This window comes from Thermobia domestica, chromosome 10, assembly GCF_964235325.1.
Source record: "Thermobia domestica chromosome 10, izTheDome1.hap1.1, whole genome shotgun sequence".
Taxonomy (NCBI): domain Eukaryota; kingdom Metazoa; phylum Arthropoda; class Insecta; order Zygentoma; family Lepismatidae; genus Thermobia; species Thermobia domestica.
The window spans coordinates 117,012,524-117,034,416 of record NC_137463.1 but is presented as its reverse complement, the minus strand read 5'-3'; the positions used below and the strand labels follow the sequence as shown (position 1 = coordinate 117,034,416).

Here is a 21,893-nt window from a genome sequence, read left to right as displayed (position 1 = left end):
GTAAGTTTTCAGACAACACTATAAGATATTAACTACTTTATTTACTTCAACCTTTTTTTTTTTCAAACAAAACTTGAATACAGCCCACGACCGAAGATAAGAGAACTGAATTGCACATATCCTCCATATCCCAGGACGTCAACTTGATGTTGTTCGCATTTATAAGTGATGTGGCCTCTTCGAAAATCTTGCTGGTTATCAGCTACATACTTGAGAACTTTTGTGACTGGTTTAAAATGATGAATTAAACATTTTGGACGGAGATGCGATGGGACATCCGATAAGATTGGCCTAAGTGGGACATCTTTCATATGTATTTCAGGTAATCCGCATGTTATCGGAAGTGAGAGTGCATCCATTAATTATTTGATTGATTGATTTTTTAAATTCTTTCATTCCAAAGCGAGGAATTTTCAATTTCATATAACTCAAAAAAAAGCAGCAAGATTACGAAACGGGGAATACAAAGTTTCTGAAGCATAGCCCGTTATCCTATATAATGTGGGCATCCAAATCAACTATTGAAAATTTGTGTTAACGGGTATGATCCCGAAACCAATGATCCAAATAGGCCAGATAAGTCCGATCACGGGTGAAAGTGCTACGTTCGAGATCATACATTTTGAATTGTCACACATGGCCAAACTGAAAATAAGGAGGTGTACATAGCTATGTTAGCAAAAGTTACGCGATTCCGTTCGTCGAAAACAGCTGAATAAGTACGTATCTGTACAGTGGTCTTTGCAACATGACAATGCTCTGTCACACTTCAGGAATGGCGTCAGACTTGTTAAAAAAAAATTAGCACTCCTCCTTACTTGCCGAATGTGGCCCTGTCTGACTTTTTCCTGTTCTCTACGACGAAATCTACCTTCAAAGGAAAGATTTTACATTATCCAGAATATCAGAGTAATACGATGTGGGAACTCCGGTGCATTTCACAATGCAGACAGTTCCCTGTAATGGTGATAATGCTGAAATCTGTGTGCTGAAGCAAGACAGGACTTGAAGGGAAAAATCACAAATAGGAGAAAAGTTCTTCCTACGACTTTTCAATAACATCAGCCCGAGAATTGATGAGCCGCTGCACAGTGGTCGGAAACTTGGAAAAAGCGGACAAAAATAGTTTATTCCGAAACAATGAAAGTCGACGGACATCTCTCTATCATTCTATACGTAACTGTCCTTTCTAAATCGATTGCAACTACTGTAAAAGTGATTCGAAGAACTCCTGCTGGAATACGTGCAGTTATATATACACAGGGTGATCCAAAAGTGTGGAAACCCCTCGCATAAATGTCAAATACTGCAAAATATAACCAAAAGAACAAAGCAGAGGGGTAATAAAGGTGAGAAGAAATTGGGGAGGACACAGAACAATGAAAACCACCATCTTGAAATCCACCATCGTGAATCATACATACAGTTTATAAATTGAAAACATAACATGTTGACGCCTTATGTAAATTTGAAATCGCTAGCCAGTACGAAGTTACGACAGTTCATATGCATCTAAGAAGCGGTTACAGGTTTAATGTGCTCTCCCTTTAGTTGTATGTGCATCTAATAAAACGACGGTGTAAAACAAATGTGTGTTTGGCCTTAGGATACAAAATTAAAGTTCGCGGTTTTACACTCGCACCATCTTCGAAGAAACACTAATACATACTGGAATGTAATTTAGTTCAGGATTACGTTGTTCCGGTAAGATCAAAAGATTTAGTATATAATCTTCTTATATACTACTGCACTGACTTGTAATATACAGCAGTTCCACTTGACTGATAATTTCATTGCATTATGTATGAGACTTTCACTACAACTTTGATTCAGGGACGAAGGGCAATCCAAATTACGTACAAGACAACATGTCTTTTCCCTTTGTAAGGCTCAGATAGCCGATCTCGATTGCGACCACAACAACATTACTCATCACGCATTTCCAGTTAGATGGAGCTGAGTATTGCAGCTACTTCCAATGCTCAACCTTTGTATTACTCATGGTCAACTCAATAAACCTTATTTTGCAGATAAGCAAGGATAAGCTTAGACTTCAGAGTTACTAACATTAGCTTATATGTAACTTTTCGATAACAATAACAAAGCTATCATATAAATGATATGACAATGGATAACAAATAAAACTCTTCACTAAATACACAGTACTTGAGTCTAATGTACTATTCAACCGATTTTATCGACCTCAGACTATATAAATGGTTAAAACATATATTGTTTGGCTCATATTTTACTGATTTTTCGGCTCTTTTATTTGTTCATGTTTACATGCATTTTATGGACAGCGAAACCATTCTTAGGACCTGAAATTCCGGGTTTGGTAGCAGCAGAGATACTTATAATTAAATATAAATTCAGATTTCATAGGCGGCGAAGCTAACAAAATTGATTTTTGACCGCTTTTTCCCAGTTTCCGACCACTGTGCGCTGTGTTACTGCACCACTATACATCCAATTTCAGGGTTGGCAAAAACCATGGTTTTTATTAAAAACAGGTTTCTTGGTTTAAATTATTTGCCCTATGTATTTATATCACATATGGACAGAAATAAGTTTGTTTCGCCTTGGTGTTATTATGCAACAACCGGGTTATACTAGAAGGGGTCACATAAGCTTAAAGCGGAATTCAAACCGCTTCTTGGCTTACATCTGAGAGAAATTGTCATCCATTTGAACTCGAAACCGAGACTAATTGGCCACAAATGCGATACGTCTACCGACTCACTCATGAAGGACTCCTGATAAAAAATACGTTGTACTGATCTTTACATACTTCTTAATAAAAGAGTTATTTCAGAAGGACAAAAAGATAAACGGTTGCACAAGTGAAACCATTATACAGAATTGCATATGGACAATTTTAAAAGACTGCAGAGTATAGAAGAACTAATTTAGTCCAAGTTAGTTCACTACGACTTTTATTAGTCCAAGTTAAAGAAATACACCGACTTAATTTGAGTATCAGTAAGAAAAGTGAATGTGATGCGAATTATTTGAGTCCACTTTGGCTCTGACCCATTTATACATCAATAGATACCAAAGATACTTTTGATTTCAATAAATGTCTCTCGTGGGATTTATATGACCCCTTTCCCCCCCCCCAAAAAAAAAAAGAAAGAAAAAAACACGGCATCTCGATGTATTTTGTCAATAGTAAACACTATTAAAGAGAAACAATATTTAGAAATTTTCTTTGATTAAAATTGTATAACAATAATAATAAACTATAAAAAAAAACTATATCACAAAAGAAACATTCATAAACGTATAAAAAAATAAAAGTTGCTTTTGTAGTATTATCTCTTTGAGTAATGAATGGGGAATATAGGTCTGAATATAATACGAATAATATACGGGAGTGAAACGTGATAACCCACAAATGTGTGTTCATCAAGATTTTACGCCAAAACTGTCTAATTTAATAACTGAAGTGGTTTTTCGGTTGCCTATGGTAGTGCTTCTTGGCTAATCACAATAGTTATTTCTCGTTTCAGGAATATTCTTTCTTGGATCTATCGTATGTGTTGAAAGATACGTTAAGTGATTATGTTATCTCATATTATCTCCTGACTTTTTCTTTCAATTATTTGGTTACCTTAAGATTTTCACATTTGAACAGTCAGAATGAATAAACTTGTTGTTCCTATATATATATATATATATATATATATATATATATATATATATATAAACTCCGAACATCCTTAGGGAAGAGTGGAAAGAAGACGTAAAAACGATCGAAAAGGTCGACAGTAATGGAACCCAGTTTTCCGGGTCACTGAGATGAACAGTTAACACTCTCGATGACATTTAAAGTCCAAGTTCAACCCCAATTAGCAAACCGGGCGCGGGGAAAGGGGGAGAGGAGGGGAGGTGACGTAAAAATAATCGAAAATGATCATTATTAGTGTGGAATGCATTCAAGCTCACTAAGTTGATTGATGAGTACCGATGACATTTAAGCCTAACTTTAGTCAAGAATGGATATGTCAGCTAGCCCGGGAATTGACTGGGGCAACGCATTTTTATTATTATTATTACTTTATTTATATTTATTTTACTCAGCACTTGATATTCTCATAGGTGTTGCTCTTCGAGTCGAATAAATAACAAGATAGGTAGGGGAGTCACACATAGAAATCAGAAACGACTGATAGGGCCTGTTAGTGGAATCTGTTGTTTCGGGGGTCGCTGAGATGATTAGTGACATTTCCGATACCGTGTAAGTTCATGCCCTATCAGCAAGGAGGGTGAGGAGGGACTTACCAATGAGGTTGTCAATTTGCCACACATATCCTGCAGCCCCCAAAATTCTGTTTAAATGGGAGGAAGGGAACAATTTCTAAAATTATTTAACCACATTGAAATTGATGTTATTTGAGATCGCATCAGGAAAAATGGCAAACCCGTTTGAAATGAATTAGTACACAGTACCTATCTCAAGTTGGATTTTTATCATGTTATTTTGATTAAAGGGTGTGTCCTAAGGGTGGTACGGGATTCACAATTTATGTTAATAAAGAATATGCGTTTTTATCATTACACTTTCATTGAAAAATGACTCTTAATCGGGTAAAGTTTCCACAAACCTATTTCCTCCGCGCGAAGAACGGGCATTTCAGCTACTTGATTTTATATATATATATATATATATATATATATATATATATATATATATATATATATATATATATATATATATATATATATATATACCCTTTAGCATCGAATTCATATATGCGACGTACAGTATGTATTTCAAAGCAACTTTGGTTGATCTAGATTGGAGGGAAACACGTATTATCGAAAACTGAAAAATTCTTTCTTGCCATCAAGTAGGAACAACGTCTTCATAATCGTAACTCCTTTTGTATAGCAACCTACAAAGCACCAATATCACTTGCTCTCTCTTCTTTTCCCACCTGTATTATCTTCACTCCCCATAAACCTCAACTAAACTTTAAAATATGAACATAAAAATGACTTACCTGTCGTATCTCATCGCACACACAATACCAAGAATGTCAACATTATTTTCTTCTAGTAGTTGACACATTCCTATCGAAACTGCAATAAAACATCCTGTACGCCCGATTCCAGCACTGCAATGTACTACCACAGGTCCCTTTGGTTGTCCATTATTGTCTCGTCGAGCGGCTTCCACTTCTGTTGCCAGAGAAACGAGCGACTTGGCACTGGATGGTGTTTTGTGGTCGGGCCATGCGGTGTACCAATAGTGCAGTACCTGATGGTACTCCTCACCACGCTATAATCAAGGATACAATACGTAAAAAGTTCGACAATTAAATCTCAAAACTTAAGAGTCAATTATTACTTTAATATTCTTCAAATAGTTCTTATGTTGGAGTTCACAAAACATTTTTATTTTTTCTTTCTTTTAAGTAATGGTTCGACTACTTATCAGTTACACTTCTTTCAAGATCTATCATCGATACGAAAACAGTTTATACGTTATTAAAATTGGACACACAATCAATCATCAGCGATCACTAACCTATCCAACTATCACATTAATTCGAATTTTGGAATTTACCATTCTGATTTCTTCACTTGTAAACCGAATGCAATAGTTGTGGTCTGAAAATGGATGACATGAAGGAAAAATTAACAGCTTTGGTATATCATTACCCCATTATATGGAATAAACAGCATAAAAATCACAACGCTAAGGAACGCATGGAAAAAGATAGACAGTGAACTAGTACTGTCAGGTACGTGCAAACATACGTATCTCTTTGAAAACAGTTAGGTGTAGATAAAGAATAGGTTGTCATAAAATGGTAATTTTACTGTTAAAATAAGTCATTTCATACGAAAAAGGATTATATTAGTTTCCGTCAGGAGAGTATTTCTGCACCATGTAGTGAAGTTGTATTTTATGTCTACAAGTTTAGAATTACTCTCAAACCATGACAACTGCTATAGCACGATAAAAATGAGTCAGTGTATACGAAAGAGGACTGTATTACATATTATTTTCCACAGGTAGATTATTTCTGCATGTATTACATATTTTCCACAGGTGAATTATTTCTGCTGAGTGTAAGGAAGCTGCTTTTAATGTTTACAAGTATAGCGTTACTAGTATGAAACAATTATGAGTGCTATAGGAATTCGTATCACTGCGAAAATTACATTAAGGTACACCCTATTCCAAAAAGGGCGGCCGCATTGATTATGATTATTTTGAGGTGAAAACGGGGATATTCGGAAACTGTACACCAAAGATCCCAGGTTCGAGCCTAAACTTAACCTAAGCTACTCTACTAACCCAAACCAGCTTAGCCTAAAGTTATAAAACTGATTTTTTTTTTTTTTTTAATTTGACGGCCTATTCTCAATCTGCACGCAAAGGTTTTACAGGTGCACATACGGGATCCGGAACTCTCAGTATGTAAAAATTGTGGCATATTTAATATTTTTTCTGCTGTGAAATTCTCTTAGGATTTCATTTTGGAAGCAGTTTATATCGTTCCTTATTTTTTTGTATCTATACATGGTTTCTGCTCCAAACCTGAATTGCCTTTAAGTGATCGCTAAAATCGCCACAAACACGCTGTTCTATGAAGAATGAATGATTCAAGATAGGAAAATTGAAAAAGGAAGGATGGAATAAGAAAACTTCGGTATAACTGTACCCTAACTTTTCCCCCAAGCTGTCTTAACTTGGAACAAGGGATAATCAACGTAGTATCATGTTAGCAATTTAGGGCATTATGATTTGTTGCGAATAATCGCAACCATGAGCTAGATGTAAGACTGAGGGACAAACCAATAGAGATAGTAAACTTTTTTCTTCAAAACAATGAGAAAAAATGAACTGCTTTGTTCAACAATGGAAATGGAAATAGATAAATAATTAAGTTTTGAAAACAATATTTGATTAGTAAATTTCTTTATAGGTACAGGTTATTCCGCAAGTATTTTACTAGAAATTCTAAGTATATACTCTTGCCACATTTTGCTCCAAATAAAATAAATAAACTACTGAGACACAGCAATTTTTTTTTCAATAAAACGTACTTAATACGTATTAACTACATTCTACATACGGAGGATAGCTACAAATAGTACTTCGAGAAAGGTGATCACTTCTTTGATGATTAAGGCATGTGCCTTCCAACGTTAAATACTTTCTCAGTTGTTTTGGAACACCCTTTGAATTTTTTTGTAAAAACGAATAACGTAGTGATTTCGAAAGAACATATTTTCTAACAATGAGCTGCAAGAAATTTTGTAAGTTCTGAGCTACAAGTCTACATATACAAGGAATTACGTTCCATACGGATGTCTAATATTACATATACGGGAGTGAAAGAAACAACTGAAATGTATTTTAAAAACAGCATATAGGACTAGTCACTGATATTATATTATTGCATCAGGTCTGTATAATCCCCTGGTTACAACCACGGCTAATTCTTTTCGGCATACTTTCAATCAATGTTGCGCATAAATTTGAAAACTTAACGCCCTCTCTCTACATGGTAAGAATGTGTCCTTTCAACTGGGCTCTTCTCGTAGGCCTTTCAGATTGATTTTAAACAGGGTTGGCAAAAACCATGGTTTTTATTAAAAAAACCAAATAAACCGGTTTTTTGGGTTTAAACCAGGTTTTTATGGTTTAAATAATTTGCTCTATATATTCATATCATATATGGATAGAAATAAGTTTGTTTCGCCTTGATGTTATTATGCAACAACCAGGTTATGCTGGAAGGGGTCATATAAGCTTAAAGCGGAATAAAAACCGCTTCTCGAGTTACATCCGAGAGAAATTGTCCTCCATTTGAACTCGGAACCGAGACTAATTGGCCACAAATGTGATACGTCTGCCGACTCACTCACGAAGGAATCCTGATAAAAAAAAATACGATGTACTGATCTTTACATGCTTCTTAATATAACTGTCAAGAGTCATTTCAGGACAAAAAGATAAACAGTTGCACAAGTAAAACCATTACACAGAATTACATATGAACAATTTCAAAGTACTACGGAGTACAGAAGAACTAATTTAGTTCAAGTTAGTTAATAACGACTTTTATTGGTCCAAATCAAAGAAATACACCGACTTCGCAATATCAATAGAAAAATGAATAAAGATACGAATTATTTGAGTCCACTTTGGCTCAGACTCATTTATACATAAATAGATACCAAAGATACTCATTTCACTAAATGCTTTGCATATTCCATCACTAAATAGTTTGGCTTATTATAAAACAAGAATAAAGAACCTCTGAAATAAGCACTTCCAATGAAATGGCTTCTAAATGATTTTTGTTATTAATTTGTTTGTTTACCTTTCTGCAGGAATGAAATTCGGTACTTGTACTTCTCATTTAAAATAACGACACACGTGTTTCACCATTTTCTTTTATTTGTCCCAGAAGGTAAGAATAAAGGGTCGGGTTACAATTGTTATAATTGGATAGTTGTGTCTTGAAATTCGTTAAAGTTGGAGGTATAAAATTTTGTATTTAGATTTTTTATTTCAAATAACTGTATTGTTTCAGCATGTTTTGATATTGTCCCTAAAAGGAAAGAAAAGAAGTAGGAAGAATAAGAGTCGAGGTTATAATTGTTACAATAACATGGTCATATCTCGAAATCTCTTTAAGAGCAGAGACATGTTAAGTAAAAACGTGTTTCAGCATTATTTTAATGTTTAACTTAGAAGCGAAGAAAACAAGTGGGTATTGCAATTGTTATAATAGGATGGCTATATCTCGATATACTTTAAAATCAGAGGTATGTCAATAGGCGCGAGGATTTGAGGGCGAGGTCCCAAGCTAGCCGAGGCTAACAACAATACAAATATTTAAAATGAATAGACAGCTTCAAGAATATTGAAAGCAGATCAGAGAATCTCACACAGTGTAAACGAAACACAACGGAAACATCTTCAAGACTATGGAACTAATGTCATATATTGCTCTAAGAAGTCCATTTTGCAAATAATTTGTCCACATCTCTATATAGTTCAACATATAGAGCTCTCCTCTATTTAAGCTCGCTTTTGGAACTATGACTGATTGATTATCATAAATATTACAAAATACTAATATTATTTCTAACAATATTTCACAAACTTACCTGAACAAATAATTCTCTTATGACATATCCGTTTCTTGGTATTACTCTCTTCACAGTTACAACTATGTTCCCATACACACCGGTATCCTCAGGAATATATGGCTCACACTTCACCCGTCCTTTCTCTTTAAGTTTAGTGATCATTACAACAATCGGAGCTCGCTGGCAAAATATCATCTCCCAGAAGTCACTGACAGTGTGAGGTAACGGTCCTTGCGCAGCAATATACGCTTTCTCTTCACCATCATAGCCCTGCAAAAGAAAAGAAAAAAAAATACTGATTAGAACATACTATATTCAAAGTAACGCAACCAAAAGTTTATCAGTTTTCAATTCAAATAAGTATGTAACACAAAAAACACAAAGAACTCACATAAATTCGAAAATTTTAAGATACTAAACAATTAATGTAACAACATACACATAAAGGGCCTTGGTTACTTAGTGGTATAGCGTTCATCTTTAGTGTGGGACTCTGTAGTTCGATTCCAGTATGGCCAAGTGAACTTTTTGGTGGACATACATCGTTCGCGTGGGTTTTCACGCGGTTCTCCCGTTTCCTCCCAATTCCTTAATTCCATCATTATCATTATTTTATTGTTAGAGTAATGGAGATTACTCTTTCATTTTATAGACTAAGCAAAGGTATTTACCTTTAGTTAACTTCCTAAATCCACTAGAGTTTGCCAATGAACGACGATAACACCTTTTTTACAGTCACCCACCCTTTAATTGACTTATGCCACTACATCAAGTCACTCGTCTACCAATCTAGACATCCAATCAAACAAGAAACTTCCTGCATCCCAGAAACTATTCCAACTCTTTGGCCACACCTGACATTATCATATACCTAAAATATCAATAGTCACACTTGGCCCTTGAACCTAAAATATCAATGGCCACTTCTGGCTCATATCTAACATACAAACAATTTCAGCCATTTATGGCTCCATTCCAACCATCAACACCATTACACACTACTTATAATACATAGTAACGCCTTTCATTTTGTCCTTACCATTTCTCAATACCTGGTCCGATTATTCATGGTCAACACTTTGTCTGATACTTTTAAACAATGCCCAAGCATAACTCACGAAACCCGAGCTAAAGATTCATCGTCAATTCCACCTCTGAGTCAGACAAATGGAAGTCAAATTAGATGCAAGAGAGGAAATCACATACAGGGTGTCCCAGGAGCCATGCTCGAGACGTGTAGTTCAGACTATTGGCATGATTTGACGATATAGTAATACTGTATGGGTAGGGATAACTTGATGCTGTGGGTGTCCACGGCGGCGGCCATCTTGTTTTCAGCTATACTGGATTGAGATCCTTTTAAAAAAAAATAAGAAAGGTATGTGTGTGATACAGACCAGAATGTAACCACAAACAGGAATATGGAGTCAGTTTTTAGATATATTGTATCTCTACAAAATTACTGATGCAATGTTAAATACGTGATAACTGATATCATATCTCTCTTGTTGCAGTGTAAGTGATGAAGCAGACGATGTTATTCCTTGAGGAACGAATTGAGATCATCCACACTTCTGCCGAAAGGAGTTCACGGGACATTGCTAATGACTTCAATCAAAGATATCCGCTTAGGCCGCCAGTGTCACATATTAGTGTTGGTAAAGTGCTTAAGCGATTTAAAGAAACGGGTGCAGTGCATGATAGACGTCGACCAAAAACAACAACGGATGAAGCTACAACACCGACAATTCTGGTAGCATTCCTGAAGTCACCCCCCAAAAAATATTCGACGACTGTCCGTCCAATGTGGTGTTAGTAAGAGTTCGATTAGCAGGATTATACAAGAACAAAAGTGGCATCCATACAAGATGCAAATGCATCATCTCAGTGAGGATGATCCTGATAGCAGGATGCAGTTTCGTGAGTGGTGTGTCGATCAACTTGAACGTGATCCTGACTTCGGGCGCAACATTTTGCGTAGCAATGAGACATTTCTTTTATACAAACGGTGATGTCAACTGAAACATGCGTTACTGGTTCTTGGAGAATCCACACCGGTAAACCTGGGAAACGTGGTTGGGACAGACGAAGTCACGGTGTGGTGTGGAATATGGGATACCCATATCATAAGTCAATTTTTCATTGAGGGGACATTGAGTGCAGACAGCCACCTGCAATTATTACGAGATTATATCTTACCTCCAGCGTGTATCCCGGATGGGTCTTTCCCCACAGTGCAATATGCTGCTGCACCACCTCATTACAGGACAATGGTTAAGCAGTTCCTTAATGTCCTATTTCCTGGTAGGTGAACTGGCACACGAAGAACAATGGAGTGGCCACCCAGGTCTCCAGACCTTACTCTCCTTGATTACTACTAATGAGGCCATCTCAAGGGTATGGTATATGCAGTTCCAATACCTGGTATACGTCACCTGATGCTATAACTCCAGAAACATTTAAAAATGTTCGCGTTCATGGGAAACTCGCATACGGATGTGTTTACAGGAGCATGGAGAACACATTGACCACACTTTATAGAGCAATAACTTTGCACAGATTAAAGGTATCTAAAAACTACCTTCATGTTCGTGTTTCTGGTAACATTCTAGCCTAAAATTATATGCCACACATATATCTTTCCATTAAAAAAAATGACCTCAATCCAATATGGCGGATATCAAGATGGTCACCTACAGCAATCAAGTTTCCCTTATCCATACAGTATTACTGTATCATCAGATAATACCAATCGCTGAATTACACGGCTCTAGCACGGCTGTTAAAGAGACTTTTGAGACACCTTGTATAACAGGACAGTATCCAGTTTATTGGAAACCTGTCAATGGATGGTTTGGGAGAAAGTAACAGCAATACAAAAAGGCATAAAGCTAGAAAAGGTGGTGTTAATACAGAAGTTTTACCATCGAAAATAGATGAGGCAAATCAGGTTTTAACTATAGAGACAATGCTTTTACAATCGGCTCAGGACAGTCAAGAGCTTAGTCAAACAACGGAAAATGGTTCACCAAATTCAAACACAGCAACAGAACATGGCACAGGAAGGTTTATTAATAGAGACCGGATGTTAGGCAAAATGCCTATTCTTTAATATTAAAGATATGATCAAAAATAACGTTTTAAAGTTTATATGGAGGGTTATAGTTTCGATTTAAGCCAATTTTATTTTGCCTATTTTGCCTATTTCGACCTTTACTGCCTAAATAATTGTTTTAGTGCCTAATGTTGCCTATTCTATGCATTTTCTTGAAATTAAGCCTTCATTGGGAAAAATGTAATTTATATAACATCAATAATACACACATATATGTGTGTATATTAGGTGTTTGTAAACATAAGCACGTGGTACGTTGCAATATATATACAGAGTGAACTTCAAAGATATGCTCACACTTCGGGAAGTGATTAGTGATATCAAAAGAACACAAAAAGTCCTCGTGTATTTTGTCTAATTCCGTATCGTGTACGAGTGACAGAGTGCCAACTTGGAATCGAAAATCGAATACTGACAATTGGAACGAAACCGAAAGATGTGCGCATACTTCGAGAGGTGATTCGTGACATGAAAAGAAGACAAAAGATCCTCTTGAATGTCAGGAATCACCTCCCGAAGTATGTGTACGCCTTTATGTCTCGTTCCAATTGTCAGGATTTGATTTTGGATTCCAAGTTCGCCCCCTGTCACTCCTACACGACGTGGAATTCGATAACATACAAAAGGACTTTTTGTCTTCTTTTGATATCATGAATCACCTCCTGACGTATGTGCACATCTTTCAGGTTCTCCCAGTATATATGGAATGCATAACAAGCTTCGTTTTTATATGTACAATAAAAGAAGATATTAACAAAGAAGTATGTTTCTATATTCATTGAACATTATCTATGACTTGAATCTATTTTTTAATTATATTGAGTATTTATCTTCATTATTTCGAGTTACATTTTACTGCCTATTTCTTAAATTTTTAGTGCCTATTTGCCTGCCTATTTTCCAGGTTTTTAGTGCCTAAACATCCGGTCTCTATTTATTAAAAAAGATGTAGGAATCAGTCGGAGGCACTTAAACAAGGATGGCAAATCTAGAAGACCTAGAAGTTATCGGAAAAAATACGATGCATAGAAAGTTCGAACTATCAGGCAGTGCAAAAGAAATGAGAAAGAAGAGGTGCAGATCTTGAACCAAAGGCACGAACTGTTAAAAGTTTACGTTTCTTGAGTTTGTGGCGAGGGAACAGAAGATACATGAGATGAATGACAAGATGATGGAAAAACAGGTGAGAAGATTGGACAGCAAACGAAGAAAGAAATCTAATGACGGGCTGTAAAAATAATAAAAAAATGTGGTTGTTTAATTGCTGGTCTTCTTTTGTTATAATTACGTAATGCCTGATTTCTTTTTCTGCTTTCTTTCGGTAATCCTCGGAAGGATGTTAGGATTTAATGAGTTATGCTTGGGCATTGTTTAAAAGTTTAGGACCAAGTTTGATTGTGAACAACCGGACTAAATGTTGAGAAACGAACAGGACAAATGAAAGGTGTTACTATGTATTACAAATAGTGTTGATGGTTGGAATGGAGCCGTAAGTGGCTGAAGATACTTGTAATTGTATATGAGTCAGAAGTGGCTATTAATATTTTAGGTTAAAGAGCCAAGTGTGGCTACTGATATTTTACGTGTATGATAATGCCAGGTGTGGCTCAAGTATTGGAATAGTTTTTGGGATACAGGAAGTTTCTTGATTAATTGGATGTCTATAAGTCAATTAAAGAAGAAAGTGATATCGTCATTTATTGGTAAACTAGTAGATTTGGAAAGTTAATTAAAAGTCAATACCTTTGCTCAGTATGAAGTGAAAGAGTAATCTCTAATATTCGAATACTCATCATCACACTCTTCCTTCACTTCGGTGCATGATTATGGGACGTTAAACATATATTCATAATAGTTATTTCAGGATCTGATCTGACGCATGTTTATGTAATTTGTACAAAACATAACCATTTACTACGTTCAAATGCACTTAACATACACTAAATTGGTTCAGAATCTCCTTCGTCTTGTCAGTGTTCTGGGAAGCTCACATGAAAGATTTTTGTACTTCGCAGAATTTCATTTTGCACTTCTTTCGTATCAAAAATGGTTAGGTTTAAACTTTTCCTTACTTCTCAACAACGTACTATTTCAAACATTTTGCACTAGAACTTCTTTTGTAACGGAATATGTACTGTGCAATTGTATTCACCATTGATAAATACTTGTAAAATTACTGTTGTGACGATAAACTTACCACTTGCTTGAAATTCCTATTTTTCCCAAATTAATTTTTTGTTCACAAATTTAATAATTTTTGTTACTTTCTATATTTGACGACTGTTAGTCCAATGCAGTGATTGACTTTTTTCTTAACCTTCATTAACCACCTGATTAACCATGTTCTAATAATGGAACAGCGGGCAAAACAGGACAGCTATACGTTTAGGTAAAAACTAATACCAATTTTGAGTTTGAGTTGCAGTACTGGTATTTATTATTAAAGTATTTTTAAAACCAACTAATTTCTAGTTTTTAAATAGAGCATACAATAATATGTTTAGAGAGATAAGCACAATATATTATTATTAGATAGAAAATGAATAATCCAAATCATATACTCACATAGAAAATTATGTTAATGAGTTCTGTCAGCCTTATCTATCCAATATTGGAGTACCTAAATCTGAGAAAGACAAAGAGTCTCGATAATATGTGATATTATCGTGTATGAAATTCTAAGAAGCATCGGGAGTGCAGTGCAATATTGCAAATCTGCCACGTTTTTGCAGTATTCTTCTTACACAGTACACATATCTTGTTTGTTCCTCGACACTAACAATGAAAATGAGCTTCCCTGTCATATCGAACTTCTTCGAGCACTCAATTTTCAACGCTTTTCACTCTTGTTGGTGCTCGTCCAATACTCTTGCGGGCTGCGTACTTTCGTAAATAAACCCGGACAATCTTCCAATCCTAACAGGCCCAGTTTTATCGCCTTTCCTCTTACAACTCATGCCATACAGTAACCAAGCGTTGATGACAGACACATTTGTAGGAAAACCAATCAACTGTCAGTACCACTTCTTCATTCGTATGTTGATTCTCAAATTTGAGACATTCCCATCTAAGCGATAAGGCCACCCATGAAGAGACTGTAACTGATAAACGCAGCTTTCATATTTACTTCGATGCCATTCTTCAATGTTCTATTCCATCTTTTAACTTTGGCCATGGGATGCACTCCTGCTTGATTTGACTCAATGGTAACAATATTATTGTCATTGTATCGAACTAGGGTTATACCACTGTTCGCATGTTACCTGATCAAATGCTCCTCTTTCTTGCTTTTTCAAACCAAGAAGTGGTGCGTTTTCAACTCAATTTGCCCTGATCGTTTCTGTAGTGTCATGTCCTTGTTTCTTTATTTCTTCCTATAGGTGAATTGTGGTGAAATACTTGTCAAAGTAAAAATTGTAGTTGGATCCCCCTGGCAATGCCTAGAGCAAATCAAGAACAACGCTTTCTCCTACACCAAAGTTCAACTACGATAGTGTATTTACAGTTGTTGCCCCTTCATAAGATTTCCCTCTGATAAGATAACCCAACCGGGTGTACAAACACCAAACTTTGTAGCCCAATCTAATTGGTTTCCCTTGTATACGTTGGTTTACACTGTGTCGTCCATAGTATGGTATCATTGCTTCATTTACATGAATATTTACCTCGCTGTCATAATTATTTAACCATCATTCGTTCAACGTATCTCACAACTTTTTTACTTTTGCAAATCTGTCGTTACTGTTGATATTTCTGTTGTCACATGTGTGGATTAGTTCAAATCTGTTTCGTGATATGGCAGATGCTATTGCTTCGTTATGCATATCCTCGCCTTTGGGTAACTAAGTCTCAAGCTGAAACAGAGGAAGAGCAATGATGTGGAAAGACAGAGGGCTTACAAAAGGTAACATTTCGGTACTCGGCTGGTGAAAACAGGAAATCGAGAAAAAGGAAAAAAAAAACTGTCAAAAAGGCTTGACGAAACAACGTTACATAATTGTAGACTACATGAATAATTAGTACTATATTTGCAGCTACTTGTAGTCAGGAGCCCGAATAAAATTTTCTCAATATATTCTTTCATCTTTACAATCCTGTAACTTCATTCCATCTCCGTGTATCACAGATGTAACAAATAATGTAAAGGAAATTTACTACGATCTTTTCCTTTCCTAGTTCTAATAAGGCTGAAAGAAAATTATTTCGCGATACCAATATACCTATAGGTGCAACACTTCAGACATAGACAAAGAAGAAAATATTTTATGTGTATACTTATTCCTTCTTCTAATCGAATTTTCTCCACAGCTGTTTTATACGTGTGCAAATATGCGCATGTCTACTCTGGAATAACAAAAATACACCTGAACTTATGTATTCATATGACAATATGTGCAACAGATAGTACAGTATAACTATTATAATGTGGTCCATGCCTTACACGTTCATTCTGAAACTGCTAATGAATTACAGCCCCCCATTTGTTTCAGCTGTTCCAAAAATGGAACATTCAATACTATTGTCACACCTACCCATTCACTCCCGTTGTTTCAATATTGGAACATGTTAGTTTAGAACGGTGCCAGCGGAAAAATGAGTTTCCTTGAAAACCAATTATATTACATTAAAATTGCGAATGTTAGGAAAATATCAGTTAAGGAAAAATTACATAAAACATTTCCATGTTAAACAAAAGTAATTACTTTGATTTCGAAGCCATCATGCATGCTAAGCGCAAAAGGTGGTTGGCAATACTGTGCACACCAGTTGGTATAAAGTGATACCAAGCACCGGTAGTTACGAAGTGGTACCAGACAAATTTTATAAAATATGCCTCATCTATATATTTATTTATATATTATAAAAATAAACAAAAATTATAATGTTCCATTTTTGGAACAGCGGAAATAAATGGGTTAAGCAATAGTTACATACCTATATATTTTTTTCCCTACTGTGTTTATAACTTCAAACCGTGAGTCCTCTAATAACTTTTTGATCTGCACTCTATAAGCATACTTATCTCTGTTTATATTATTCTCAATGTGATGAGTATTTGGTGACAGTCACCTTCAATCAACAAAAAACTTGAACGTAAGGGAACAAGCAAAAGTTGTACAGGAACCTATTAAAAGTCAGTTGAATGTAATTTTTAAAAGCTTCCAAATATTAAAGCCATTCATAAGTCTGTCTCCATTCGACAACAGTGTTGTCTCTTCAAATATTTTGATTCTTACCACGTAACTAGTTTAACTATAGGTGTTCCTAATTTGGTCTGTATGTCTGTAGAGTTCTTCAAAAGTAGTTAGAGAAACTAGTGATTTCGTAAAGTTGAATACTTATAGTTTCCACGAATATTAATGCACTTCTCGTATGGTACAACAAACTTTTGAATATCATCTTCATAGAAGTCTGCCGCCTGATTTGACAATCATTGAAACAAGAACGTTTTGACCTTATTATCGTCGTCGTAGTGCTGACCACTCAGATGCTTCTTCAAATGCAAGAATATGTAGATGAGCGCTAGATCAGGACTGCACGGAGAGTGATTAAGTTCTTTCCAGCCAAATGATGCTAAGATTTTACGTTTGAGTATCCTCATGTGGATGGGCATTGTAATAAAGCAAAACGGTCTCCTTACTCAGCATGCCACGTCTTTTGTCTTGGATTGCACGGCGCAGTTTTTGTAAGGTACCACAATACGTTATAGAATTTATTGTCACCACGAGGCGCAAATATATATTATACGCAACGCCATTTCTTGTCCCAAAACAGAGTACAGATCAAGCTGAAATTGTTTGCTTGAACTTGACTTTCTCAGATGATGCTGAATGCCATTAATTGTTTCGATTGCGGTGTAACATAAGCCAACTATGTTTCGTCGCCTGCGACAATTTTGCTTAAAACAATCATAACTTCCCTTATAGTACCGCTCAAGCAAAGTCAGCGTACAAGCTAGACGTTTTGTTTTGTTTACCTCAGTCATCATTTTTGGTACCCAGCATGAGAAAAACTTTCAGTATTTTATACGTGTAGTCAATTTCATAGAGAACACTTCTTGCAACTTGAAGGTGAAACTTCATCAGATAACGACGAAATAGTACAGGGTCTGTTCTCTTTCACGTTTTCGTCAACTTTCTGCACCAATCTTCAGTGATGACAGGTCGGCCACTTCGTTTAACATGAACATTCGTGCGGCCATCTTAAGAAGTTCTAACCAATTTCCATTCCGTACCATTCCTTTGCTTATGTTTTCTTCATAAACTTCACTACCTGGCGATGAATTTCAGCTGCTTTCACGTCTTTAGTACTAATAAAACGAATCGCAGTGCATATTTCACAGTCGACGAGATTCTTAATCGGTAGAGGCATTCCGAATATTCACAAACAAACCCAAATACGGCCGAATGTTTCCCTAATGGTTTCTGTGGCTTGCTAACAGATGTAGATAAACAGTGCGCATGCACGGGATGTCGTACGCAGCGCTGTAGGGGCGGAATTTCAAAATGATACTTAAAAAAACATGCCACGAGTATTTGAACGTGCTATGTTTGTGATACTATAGTGCCAATATTTACTACGCTTTTTAGTCTTTCTTTTTAAAAATTAAATTCTTGGTTCATCCGTGCCTTACAAAACCACTACCTCCGTACCTTTCATTTTCTTCGTTGACTGAATAAGAGACAACTCTTACCGAATGCGCTCATCACATTGAGAGGAAGGGAAATGTGAGTACGTGTGCAGGGTTTAAACCAGGGTTGGCAGAAACCATATTTCTTTGTTTGTTTAAACCATTTTTTTTTTAATAAAAATAGATTTGCTTTATTTAGGTTACATGTGGATAGAAAAGGTTTCAAAATTTGGTGTCGAAGAACGGGACCTATAACTTAATAAAGCTACCAGTTCTTATGTTTTTCCAGTAAGTTTTGGGTTTTTCTGGTACACTATACGTTTTTATTTTCCCCATAAAACGATTTCTTTCTTTTTTTAATAAACAAAATAAATCAGTCCTGGACATTTTTAATATTCGATTTGTTAGTGCATTTTTTTAAACTGATTTCTCACAACGCAATCCTGCGATATAACAGTATGCAGAGAGAAAATACAACAGGATGCACTTTTACTTCCTATCTAGCCGACACTCCCACTTTATGAATGATTACGAACAATTTGGAATTAGCATCTGTCAACAATGTCTCAATCATGTCGCAGTTTCGATCGATCGTGATATACTAATATGAGTTAAAGAAGCTACTGTGAACTAATAAAAACAGAACTCCAAGCGCTTGTGACTTTTGTAAATGTGTCTGCGAATATTTTTGAACATATCAAAAAGAATGTGAGAGATACAATCTTCATTAAAATACAAGTTAAAGGCAATAAGAAATTGGACATACTAGATTGGTTGCATTTGAGTGTAATGTCTCTTTCAACACCGAGGTTACTGATACGAAGACGTGCTGCTTAACATGAAATCTGAGAAATGTAATACACTTTTCTTGTTTTATGTGACCTAATTATGTTTTTCAATGAAACTAAAAATTGTAATATCTTACTTTTTTCTTTCTGAAAAACCTGACAACCTTTGAAGTGGGATTCGAACCACTACTCGGCTTGCACAAAAGAGAAATGATTCTCCATCTGGACTCGAACGTGGAACCAGATGATTACACAGTCGACAAGTCTACCGACTTACGCACGGAGGACACCTGATAGAAATATGCTGTACTGATCTTACGTATTTGTAAATATTTTAAGAGTCACTTCAGAAGTACGAAAAGATACATAATTGCACAAGTGAAATCACTGCAGAGTTATACACGTTATTAAAATAAATGGACAATTGCACACGACTACATAATATAGATCTAATTTAGTCTAAGTTAGCTGAATGAGTCAGAAATAATACAGCGACTTAATTTGAACATCAATACAAAAAAATTAAAAAACAGTGAATAAAGATATGAATGAATAATCTGAGTTCATTCTGGCTCAACCATTCATACATATACATATGCAAAAATACTTTTGATTTTAATTAACGATTTATATTCATGTTTCCTGAGTTTGTAATGTGTAAAAATAGATCTTGTAGATAGTTTGACATACGAGAAAATTTCACCATAACGTTCACACGAATTATGGCACTTTTGCTCTTATTTATTCATTTTAATACGCTTATTATTATTATTATTTTTAAATCACCTGGTTTAAACCTGCCCTACTTCAAGTTATTAACAGAAATACTTAATTTCGCTTTCTTACCTTAACAAAATTTGCATTAATGTAGCCCGTTAACGGATCGTCATTCTTCTCAGGAAGATGAACCCTGGTCCTTTCGTTAGGAATGATTGTACGATAACGATTCTTCGTTCCACTTCCTGCGATTTCAGATCGTTCCGGATGATTTGATGGAATATCCCAAAATTCAGTATGTAGAAGCTTCACATCTTTAAGACACGAGCGTAATTGACGTCGACTTAGTCTGTTGCCTGCTGACAATAAGTATTCTTCGGCAGTGCTGGAAACAGAAGAGAAACGACTATTGAAAAAGGAAGGCTTGTATAGTCATTTACAGAGGCTTGTATAATTGTTTACTGGTTACTTTTTGACGTAACTTTTAATAGGTCATTTCGTTAATTATTACATTCCTTATTTCTACTTATATTATTATTATGCTACTACTCTTCAATTTTGCTGCCTTCAGAGTCTTGTGTTTTATGAATGTTTTACTGTTATATTCATTAGATTATAATTGGATGTTGTCAACAGCATAGTCAAAAGTTATACTATTCCCTTTATTGAGGAAGCAAGAAAAAAAAAAAAAATAGTACCCATTGTGAAAGGCATTCAACAAAGCTTATTACCAAAGAAAACTAAACGATACTGACAAAATGCTTTCTAAATTTCGTAAGTTGTTTCTCAGTATTAACTTAATTAAATTATATGGATGCGGACTGGAAAGTAACCAACAATGTTACTATCTATCTACTTGTGTGTGTATATATATAGGGTGAACGGTAACTGCGTGGACAAACTTGGACGCGTGATAGTACATCTAAAAAGAAGCAAAAAAGTCCTAGTGAACATGGGGGAAATTCCGTTTCGTTTAGGAGTGACAGAGTGTCGAAAGCGTGGGAACATGAACTTCAGAGGCCAACAGCTTAAAAACAATACATCGTAGAGTGCGGTTAAAAATGGGCGACCTAACAGACTTCCAAAGAGGCATGATCGTTGGTGCCCGTCTGGTTGGAGCTTCAGTGGCAACAGTGGCAAACATTGTGAGGGTATCAAAGGCACTGTGTCCAATGTCACGAGGGCATATACAATTCATGGGCAAACGACGTCTGCAAAGTACAACAGTGGTCGAAAGATAATCCTGTCAGATAGGAACCGGAGGGCATTAAAACGGATTGTAGCAGCTAAAAAGAAGACCACTGCTATGAAAATTACAACCGAACTCAATTCGGGCCTACATAACCCGGTTTCATCGAAAACAGTGCAACGGGATCTTCATAAAATGAAAATTCATGGCAGGGCCGCTATCGCCAAACCCCTGGTCACAGCAATAAATGCGAAGAGGCGTATCCAGTGGTGCAAGGACCACAAGGCGTGGACTCATGAGCAGTGGAAACACGTAATGTGATCCGATGAATCG

At 35.8% G+C, this 21,893-nt stretch overlaps 1 protein-coding gene across 2 annotated transcripts in view; it reads right to left on the bottom strand.

The window, feature by feature from the left end:
• LOC145662672 (tyrosine-protein phosphatase non-receptor type 5-like) overlaps nt 1-21,893 on the bottom strand; it is a 52,895-nt gene that overhangs the window by 7,899 nt on the left and 23,103 nt on the right. For both annotated transcript variants that reach the window (XM_081728485.1, XM_081728486.1), the window contains exons 4-6: nt 20,501-20,756; nt 9,139-9,390; nt 5,007-5,284 (exon numbers count right to left, since the gene is read on the bottom strand). In XM_081728485.1, coding sequence (XP_081584611.1) covers nt 5,007-5,284; nt 9,139-9,390; nt 20,501-20,756 — 786 coding nt within the window. The remainder of the gene's footprint in view (nt 1-5,006; nt 5,285-9,138; nt 9,391-20,500; nt 20,757-21,893) is intronic.